The 10,092-nt window shown below is 45.3% G+C and overlaps 2 protein-coding genes across 2 annotated transcripts; one reads left to right on the top strand and one right to left on the bottom strand.

The window, feature by feature from the left end:
• Positions 1–1,003: 1,003 nt before the first annotated feature.
• LOC105914264 lies at positions 1,004–1,637 on the bottom strand. The gene has a single exon (XM_012845343.2). The coding sequence runs from the start codon at positions 1,567–1,569 to the stop codon at positions 1,264–1,266; it is 306 nt and encodes a 101-aa protein (XP_012700797.1). The 5' UTR covers positions 1,570–1,637; the 3' UTR covers positions 1,004–1,263.
• A 3,426-nt stretch (positions 1,638–5,063) lies between these two features.
• LOC101760547 (BTB/POZ domain-containing protein At1g04390) lies at positions 5,064–9,868 on the top strand. The gene is made up of 8 exons (XM_004966137.3): positions 5,064–5,283; positions 5,619–5,745; positions 5,918–6,434; positions 6,547–6,677; positions 6,782–7,185; positions 7,300–8,427; positions 8,552–8,704; positions 9,193–9,868. Exons 1-8 carry the CDS (start codon positions 5,126–5,128, stop codon positions 9,632–9,634), a joined length of 3,060 nt encoding a protein of 1,019 aa, XP_004966194.1. The 5' UTR covers positions 5,064–5,125; the 3' UTR covers positions 9,635–9,868.
• The last annotated feature ends 224 nt before the right edge of the window (positions 9,869–10,092 follow it).

Below are 10,092 nucleotides of genomic sequence, written 5' to 3'. Positions count from 1 at the left end.
CAAAATTAATTATGGGCTCTTATATCGATTCTAAATTTTAAACACGAACCCAGGCGGCCCAAGCACGTAAACGGGCTAAATTCCCCGAATCAGAGCAGACACATCATTTTTTTTGGGAAGAGAAATCCGTGCCACTTTATTACTCATCTTCACGACTTCACCTTGGCACCGAACACTCCACAATTGTTGAGCCAACTAGAAAAACAAACACGTCGTCTTGCAGAGCTTTCCATCATGGCAACCTTCCACAGGAACGAGAACCAAACCATCACATGCAAGCTGCAGCTCGGCAAGTGAGGACAACGTACTCTAAGCAAACGGTAGCTTTCGAGGAATCAGGAAATATGAAGTAGCAGTGGAGCGTCCTAGCTGGCGATGATTGGCTTCGCCGACCCTAGCCGCTGCATTTGCAAGTGTTGAGTCAACATTTGTAGAACACGTTGACTTAACATTTCTTGTGAATTCAATATTTTCCATCTGCTTTATATAAATTTTATCAACTTAATATTTTTCATTTCAAGTGTTGAGTCAACACTTTCACCACACAGATTTTTCGAGTTGGCTATAGCGTTCAGCTAAAGTTAAGTGTTGAATTCTTTTTTTTTTTGAATCGCGGCTTTACATTACAATAATCTCTTTTCAGGGCAGTTAGTCAGCTACCATTCTTCTGGATGCCATTGAGCATCCCGAATCCTCATCACGGCAGCACTGGCGGAGCTTGACTGACAAAGCAGGGAGGCCAGTCTATAGAAATGTGGATTAAACATTAATCTACAGTACCGTTTTTACTGTTTATCTAGTGGAGAATTAGCTTAGGTAGGGAGGGCCGTGCCCTCTATGACCATAACGTAGCTCCGCCAGTGCACGGCAGAGCAGTCGATGCCAGCCAAGGTAACTCACGTATGCGCAATTTTTTAGGCCAATTTTCATCAGGATTTGTATTTGACAACAGTCTCACACACTTACGCAAAGCATGTGGAGCAACACGATAATCTGTTACAGTTTGCGCACAGCCCATGCATGCATCGACATCATACAGTACTATGTACAGGATAATCCAGGGTAGAATACTGAGTACGAAAGCAGAGTGACAGCACAAGTTATAAGTACGAAAGCAGAGTCCAGCTCAGTAGCTCACAGCTTCACCGTCACCGGCACACACAAACGGACAGCAGTCAGACACCCATGGAACTTGATGAACAGAAAGCTAGAGATGGAGCCAATAACAACCTTACCGAATGTTGCTTCCTCGAGTGAAGCGGCTTACCACCCAACAAGACCGAACACGTAGCGTTGGAGTGCCCTCGCAATGGCCACGCCGGCCCTTGCCGCTCTTGGGAACCGGTCGGCGACGAGCGCCGACATCACCAGCGACACGCCGAGGACGAAGATGCAAAACGCGATGAGCGGGCGCGCCGGGCCAGAGGAAGCGTCAGAGGGCGTGGCAGCGGCGTGGATGATGACGGACCCGGCGGCCGAGATGAGCAGGGCGCCGGCGTTGACCAGGAGCCGCGCACGGCGGCCTGCGATCACTCGCTGGAGATGGAGTTCTGCTGGCCGGCCCGCCATTCCGGTTATCAGCAAAAGATAAAGAAAGGAAGAAAGAAAGAGGAATTGCCAAATTGGCAAGGAGAGGAGATGATTTGAGGCGGTGTGTGTGAAGGTGGACAGGTCTTGGCCTGCACATATAGGGAGAGTCTTGTACGTGTTACAACAGCAGCAGGGAGAGTGTGGGGGATTAATTAGACAAAAAAGTGTGTATTCTTGTATCGCAGGTAAAGGATCAAAAGATCGACAAAGCTTTTAAAGCTAGTGACGCCACATGCATAGCCTTCTCTCTGGAAGAAAGATGCAAACGAAAGTGGTGGCGGCGATGGAACGTGTTGTGTAAATGGAGTTTGTTAGGTCCGTTAAAGTGCAATGGTGAGGTTTGAAGAGTCTTGCTCTCCATGTTGGTGGTTATTACTGTGGTTTGCTTTTTAAAAAAAATACAGACGCCAATGCTTACATATACACACGCAACTTAATTTTATGAATACATGCCCTTACAGAGATTGAACCGGCACATCTTTGAAACTGTGTCTACGGCGTCGATTAAATTCTAACATAAATTTATTATAATGCAAACACACGTGACTCGAATCCAGACAAACAGATTTCACCGGAAGAAATGTTATCAGCTTTACCAAGTTTGCTGTTAGACGCCCCCTGGAGAGCCCGGATGTTTGATTCCTTTTTTTATTCTCTCTTTCAGCTTATAAAGACACCGTGTTGGGAGGTGGAGTGTCTGACGCAGGCCTTTACGCAGGCCTTTACCAAAAGGGTGCTGAAGAGAGACGACGAATAAGCCATGGGAAGAAAAGGATTACATAAGTTCTATCTAATTCGGAACGTGAATTGACCTGCTATGGTATATACTCGCTAAGTAAACGAAAAAGTGGCATATCATCCCATCACAAGTTTGTATCTATCCCTTTATTTATTCTTAGGTCAGTCTCGGTAGAGTTTTATGAAGAGTTTCATAAGCATTAAATTACATGCCACATCAGCAATTTTGTTAAGTCTTTGTGAGGAGAAAAGGAAGAGTTTCATTATATGTGAGAGAAGTTTCATCCTCGTAACACTCAATAGATATGATTACCTAATTGCCAATCTTAATAACAGTGCCATAAAAATGTGCACTGAGATTCACCTTAGCATATATATAAGCTGCGGCTTTTGCTCGACGTGGAGCCAGCTGTGGGCAATAACAGCTCATCAATCTCGTGCATCCCTTTTCGGAAAGGCCAACCTTAATTTATTCCTGGTAGTCAAAATGACTTGGCGTGCCAACCTAACCCACGTCAACATCAAATTTCGATCTAGTGTTATAATCCATCTATCCATCTATTATATAAGATAGAGAAAACAATCTTAGAACCACAAATAATCTTAAATAAATTACTCTCTCCGTTTCAAATTATATGGCATTTTAGATTTTCTAAATGCATAACATATAGATATACATCATGTCTAGATAAAAATCTATCTATTTAGAAAAGTCAAAACAGGTACAAGAGTAACTCATTTTAGATTATTTATGATCCTATAGTGATCCTATATGGTATTTATTTACCCTATTATATATGAGCTATAATCCAACTTATATAATTTGAGAGGAAAATAAACAGAACAAGTCTAAGCTTGCGAACCAGTGGGTTGCAGATATCTTGGGTGTATGCGGACGGCAAAACGTTTTGTTGGGTTAGCTGTCATGTTTCTTTGTAATTCGAAAAAAAAAACATGACAGCATAATAAATTGGTAAAAGTTTTTTTTTTGCGAGCATAGTAAATTGGTACAGCTCAGAGTTCAGGTGGTCATGTCTCGTTGCTCCATCGAGCTGAGGCAGGAAGCATGGCACAGCCGTCGTTGTTTAGACTGAAACTGAGATGATGGATAGATAATCTTGCAGATTGACTGACTGACGGAGAACGGATAATTGCCCAGCCCAAACGAGCCCAATTAGGCTGGTTTGAGCGCCTCTCCTTCCCGGCCCAACCGTCCTATCCCCAGTCCACCGTCGTAGGTTCTGATTTCCTAAACGGGCCACCAAATTTTTAAAGGAAAAACTCCTATATACCTCCCTGGAATATGAGACGAGTTCGCGTTTTCACCCAGGACTCCAGAACCGTCCATTCTACCTCCCGGTACGCATAAAACCGGACATGTGACCTCCTCCATCCAATTTCACTCCAGTTTTTGACCCAACTGGTAACACATCCTCGCCACGGCGCAAATCCGACGTATCCCGACCCACCCGTCATCTCCTTTTCCTCTCCCACTTGCATCCAAGACCCACCTGTCATCCTTTTTCTTCCCCTCCACCTCTCTTTCCCCTCCGGGTAGAATGGCGACGTTGCCCCTGCCGGTTGAAATCGAGCACACCTGAGCCCCTGCAATGCGATGTCGATGCTCCACCTCTTGCACGTCGCACCCCCAATCCCAATGCGGGATTGCCTGGCCGCGCAGATGCGACCGTCGCGCCAGGCGCCCATGTCGGCTGGCGACTGCGGCCGCTCCTCCTAGCCACACGCTTGGGGGAGTTCGACAGCAACTGCGTGTGCCTGGGCGTGTCCCGTGTCCGAGTCGGGGCTCGACTTCATGATGAGCTCGAACACCGAAACTCCACCGCATGCATCGGCACCGACGGCGGCGCAAGGGCCACGAATTCTCCACATTTGGCAGCGGCAGACGGGCTCCGTGTTGCATATGAAAGATTCAATACGCAGCAACTTCAGCTACTAGTGGAGTTCGTTGATGCCTCATGCAGTCATGCTCGTGCTCGCGCTCCGGCTCGACCTCAGGCTTGCCCGCATACTCGTGTAACTTGCTTGCTGCTTGCCCCGTTGGCAGCTGCGGGCTCACACATACAGGCACGTTCTCCCTGCAATTCTTCTCTATCTAATCGAGATGCAAGCAAGCAACAACTTCTATTCCTCTTCTTTCTCTGCCGAGCAAGGCACCAACAGGCCAGTAGTCAGCATTGCCACTGGTGCGTTGGCATCAACAAGCAGCGCCATCTCTAATTCGGAGAAAAAAGAGGAAGAAGGGAGAGAGAAACAGGAGGTAGAAGAAGATGGCATAGACTGATATGTGGGGCTCATTGAACAGTTGCCAGCAAGGATAGGTGCCTTGCGCCATGTCGGACAAAACCGTCTTCAAAATCACCACATTGGCCGAAAACGGCTCTAGATTCGAGTCTAGGTGGAAAAAACATGCGGTTTCATAAGTAAGAGGAGCTAAAATGGACGGTTTTCGACTCACGGGAGGCAGCGTGAACTCGGGCTATATTCGAGAGAGGTGAATAGGGCTTTTTGCCATTTTTAAACGACATAGTCGTGCCCATCAATCCCCACCTCCAGCACGTAAACGGGCTCAATTCCACGAACCGGAGCGGACACAGTCGTGCCCTGTATATATTATGTGGGTGGAAATGGCCCAGCCTGCCTCTTCTCTCCGGCCCAGCCCAGACCAACCCAACCGCCGCTGCTGCGCTGCCTGGAAGAACACTTCGATTTCTCTTCGCTTCTCCTCCTCCGTGTTCGTTCCTCCTGGTGCTGCCTCCTGCCGTCCTGCGAGCACGCGATGCGACCGGCCTTCTCCGCCTCCAAGCCGTCGCCGTCGGGGAGGGAGAAGGGCAGGAGGAAGGGCGGCGGCGGCGCCGCCGCCGAGCACCTGCTCACCGACCAGGTCCTCACCCTCCGCACCCGTCTGCGCGACGCCCTCGCCCTCGGCCTCACCAAGTAATTGCTAATTCATAGCATATTTACTGTAGCGTGTTAAGGAATTAGCTCTTCTCCAGCACATAAGAAAGCGTCCATACCAGTGATTTTAGGTAGCTCCTATAGTCCTATTTAGCCACTCAGGGAGAGACGCAACATTGGTGATTTAGCTTGGTAATTTTGCCCAAAGTTCGGAACGAGAAATTCTTCGTACTGATGTTTGGTAATTTCACAATTCAGAGAGTACAACGGAATCAAAATATCAAATTATAAGAGAAAAGAATAGAACGGAAGGGTTGTGAAAGGTGTTTGTGTATGTTCCTTGCTGTATTTTCAATCTTCTATGTATATTTCAGGTCTGATGGACACGGTGCTAAAACATGGCAATCTACTGATGCTGGAATACAGTCTCATGTGCTCAAAGCAGTGGCTGCGTTTGTCGGCTCTCTATCAAATGAAGCACTGAGGCTTGCTCTTATAAAGGTAAACCCCGTCTACCGTTTGTGCCTTGCTCGGCCATTGTAATTTCTAGCCAGCAATTTGACTCAATTTATTCAAACCCTACATATTCCTTAATGTTCTTGTGCTATACTCTTCCTGACTTTCATGCATAAACGCTGAAATATGATTTTAACCATAGTTATTTGTTGACCAGGAGTCAATTTCAGATGTACTTCTAGCACTGGAAGGTATTCTTAAGACGAAGAATGTCTCCGTGCTGATCCAAGCAGCAGATGTGAGCTTAAAGTTGGTTTCCAGTATAGGCAATTCTATTCGCCAGTACCCAATTCTGGAGATGGTTTCGTCCCTCTCATGTCAATTGTCTGCCGAACAGCTACGTATAGCTGTACCATGTGCAAGTGCACTGACCTGTATATTGAACAGCCTAGTTACAGCGAGAGCTTCAACTCAGGCAGAAATTTGGGTGGCGCTGGAGAAAACCGATGCAGTTGCAAGTGTTATTTCAGCTCTGCAGAATTACACCCATGATGTTCATCCCCTGAACTATCTGACGGAGATGATATCTCTGCTAAGGAGTATCCTGTGGATTTGGCCTTCTTCGAGATACCATGTGTGGAGTAACTGTAACTTGATGGCAAAGCTGGCACAATACTGTCTTAGCGCCGAAACAACAGTTGCTGCAAAAATTCTTAAGCTGTATGCTGCTTTAGGTACTTCTGTGGTAATTCTCCTCTTTGACTTCTGTGTCAAGATTTGCAAAGATCTTTTTTCTTCTCCTTCAGTTTCCCTGTGCATACCTGAAAACTTGCAACTGCAATTCAGCTTTATGTGGCAATGGAGCGATGATCCTTCTTAAGGATGAAGAGTTGATCTGTAAAGTTGGTGATCTTATGGGAAGATCTCATCCTATTGTTACTAGGATCGAAGCATTGAAGCTCTGTCAGGTTCTCCTGGTAAGATTTATATCAACAGAAATTTGATGGTTGACTAATATGACATATCTACTATGTTTATGTTGCCTTTAAAAAAAATCTGAAAGTAGCATGGTTGCCTACAGAGATCTTCAAGGGGCTACAATCAGTTAATGGCTTCACATTATCAGCCTATTGTTCAAGGCATAATCGATGCAATGTCTGAAATTGATGAAAGTTTATTAGTAACAGAGGGCTGCCGTACTGCATTACTGGCCCTCCGTTATTATGGGAATCACCATAGATGCTTCTGGTCTAATTCTATTGATGAAGTATTATATAAGATTCTTGCTGGGCACTGCAGCTCTGAACATCAAACCCACCAGATGCGCCATGGTGATCTGTTCAACAAAGATTACAAAGACATTATGAATATGCATCCCTATGTATGGGATATTCTTGGATATCTGGCAGTACATTGCAACAATGAGTATCTGTCTGTAAGAAAACGGAAAAACAGTTTCTTGCAGGCACTGATATCTTGTGTTTGGTAGGTACTAGGTACTATCCTGTTCGAGTTCTTTTTTTTTAATGGAATGTTACTTTAGTACCACAAGGACCATGTTGAATTCTGATTTACTGTACCTCCTGCTTCTTTGTGCAGCTCGCTAGCAACAGATTTAACACAGAGAAACAGCTCCACAAAATTTTCCAAAGAGGACCAGGAGCCGGCTTTGAGGGCAGTTCTTATGATGCTCCTCTCTCCTAGCCAATACATTTTTTCTGAGGCAAGTTCTAAATTTCTGGAAGTTGTTGTACCATTAGGAGATGAATATATGAACATTCTCATGTCATCATTAGAATCTAATGCTACCAGAAATCTTACCGCATCTTTTGACTGTGTCAAAATTATGACCAACCTCATGAACCTAGCATGCTTGGTGATAGTGCAATCTAACCATAGCCTGAGCAAGAGGAATGCTGTAGATGTATTATCCACCATTATAAAGGAATGTCTGCACAATCATTTGTACATTACGAGGGCAAACATTGCTTCACATCTGCAATTTTGTTTTGATGGAAGTTCATGTTGCTATCTCACTGAAGAGTGGGAAGGTGAAAATGTTCTCCTATTTTATGGTCTCATGGTGCTGTATAATGTGCTGAGGAAAGTCAGCTTTGTTTGTATTCACTGTAAAAAGAATTTGGATGCGGGGATTGTGTGCCATGATTGCAGAGAGTATTACAATGAAGGTTTTATTAGAGTCCTTGAGCATGCATTCTGTCAGAACTTGAGCCCAGGACCCAAGTCTTATATCGCACATATACTGAGTTTGTTTGGCCTCTGTGGTTTTCCAAGCAAGTTGGGAGGAAAGATGAGAAGTGCATTATGTGATAATGAGCTAGTTGATCTGGAACTGTTGCTTGCGGATGGCTCATCTCTAAGTGCTCATGCAGCTATCCTATCAGCAAGATGTCCTAAACTATTGCCATCTGAAAAATCCCTTGTGCGTGATGGGAAATCGTCTGATGAATGGAGCAGAAGATCACTCTATCATGTCCGAATGTCTGATCGTGTAGACAGTCATGCACTGAAGAAAATTTTGGAATACGCATACACTGGTTTTGTCACAGTAGATGATGACATAGTTAAGCCTGTAAAGACACTTGCAAAGTATTGTCACTTGAAATCGCTGCGCGAGATGCTTCAGAAAGAGCAACCCAGATGGAACTCTGACTGTCCCAGATATGATCTTACTGCGGCAGTTGAACCAGCTGAAGATTCGTTCTCGTAAGTCCCTCAAATGGTTACATGTTTTACTGTTTCTAAACTGCCACCCAAAAGGCCATAATGGCTAACTTGCACTGTCTAGTTTTTGCTGACTCTTGAAGTACTTGTTTCATGCTAATTCCAGGGACATAATTCTGGAGGCCCAATCAAACGATGAAATGGAGTGTCACCATGGCTCATGCGAACTATCAACTCCACATGTCCATAGCCATAAAGTTGTTTTGAGCATGAGCTGCGATTACCTTCGCGCATTATTTCAGTCTGGGATGCACGAGAGGTTATCCTTTTGTTTCTCAATATCTCTGAAATATTAGGGGTTGTTTGGATACTAGGTGCTAAACTTTAGCAGTGTCACATCGGATGTTCGGATGCTAATTAGGAGAACTAAACATGAGCTAATTATAAAACTAATTGCAGAACCCCTGTGCTACTTCGCGAGACGAATCTATTAAGCCTAATTAATCCATCATTAGCAAATGGTTACTGTAGCACCATATTGTCAAATCATGGACTAATTAGGTTTAATAGATTCGTCTCGTGAATTAGACTCCATCTGTGCAATTAGTTTTGTAATTAGTCTATGTTTAATACTCCTAATTAGTATCCAAACATCCGATGTGACAGGTGCTAAACTTTAGCATGGGGTATCCAAAAAAGTTTAGGTCTTCTCAATCGAGACTGCTGCAGAACCCCCAACTGGCAACTCCACTATTTTTATCACGCTTGTATATTTTTCAAAAATTTTGATAAGATCCATGCGTGCAGTTTTGCAGAGGCTATCAGAGTTCCGGTCGGGTGGGAAGCGCTGAACAAACTAGTCCAGTGGTTCTACTCAGGCGAGCTGCCTAGAGTCCCTCCTGATTGCCGATGGAAGAATATGAGCGCAGAGGAGCAACTCTCCCGTCTCAAACCTTACGCGGAGCTGTCATCCCTGGCTGAGTTCTGGTTCCTGGAGGGGGTGAAGGAAGAGAGCCTTGAAGTGGTGGCCTCCTGCCTGAACTCCAGCACAAACGCCTCCCTCGATACCATCAGCTTCGCAGCCAACTTGGGGCAGTGGGAACTTGTGGATGCCGCCATCGGCAGCGTGGCGCACCTGTACCCGAGGCTGCGAGACTCCGGTCAGCTGGAGCAGCTCGATGAAGACGTGCTCAACATGCTGCGGGCAGAGTACGTTCGGTACTTGCAGCACCGCGGTGGAAGTTACTGAACCTGAATGTGATGTAATTTAGTATGTTTTGTTGAGGCGGAGCAGTATGTTAATATGATACAGACGTAAAATGGCCATGTTTTTGTGGTGCTATACACACAGCGTGTGTTCATGCTGATGGTGGTGGTCTAGATAAAGCCGTGCCATGTTGGCAGTGCACTTGGCATGTTACTTCTGACTTTGTGGTAGAATCGCCGAGCTGAATGAATGTACTAGTTTCCTTATTTACTGAAAGCCCTGAATAGCTCATTTCCGGTGTGGTTCTGGCTGCATGCCGATCACTTCTCTCCAAATCCCTGAAGCCAGCTGCTTACAGGACTCGAAATGCATTTTTTTCCAAGACCGGGTGTCTTCTAAAAATCGCTTTTTTACCATGGTGTTTACGATTAATGGAACAAGAAAGAAATTTTCTGTGGGAGCAGGAACCGCTCTGAGGCGATGAATATTTTGGACATTCC

This window comes from Setaria italica, chromosome IV, assembly GCF_000263155.2.
Source record: "Setaria italica strain Yugu1 chromosome IV, Setaria_italica_v2.0, whole genome shotgun sequence".
Taxonomy (NCBI): Eukaryota; Viridiplantae; Streptophyta; class Magnoliopsida; order Poales; family Poaceae; genus Setaria; species Setaria italica.
Note: the sequence above shows the minus strand (reverse complement) of the source record. Positions and strands in the feature narration are given on the sequence as shown.

Coding starts and splice junctions, on each gene's coding strand:
- LOC105914264 (XM_012845343.2), bottom strand. CDS start 1,569: ATGGCGGGCCGGCCAGCAGAACTCCATCTCCAGCGAGTGATCGCAGGC.
- LOC101760547 (XM_004966137.3), top strand. CDS start 5,126: ATGCGACCGGCCTTCTCCGCCTCCAAGCCGTCGCCGTCGGGGAGGGAG. Junction 5,746..5,917: donor TGAGGCTTGCTCTTATAAAG/GTAAACCCCGTC, acceptor TTTGTTGACCAG/GAGTCAATTTCAGATGTACT. Junction 6,678..6,781: donor AGCTCTGTCAGGTTCTCCTG/GTAAGATTTATA, acceptor GGTTGCCTACAG/AGATCTTCAAGGGGCTACAA.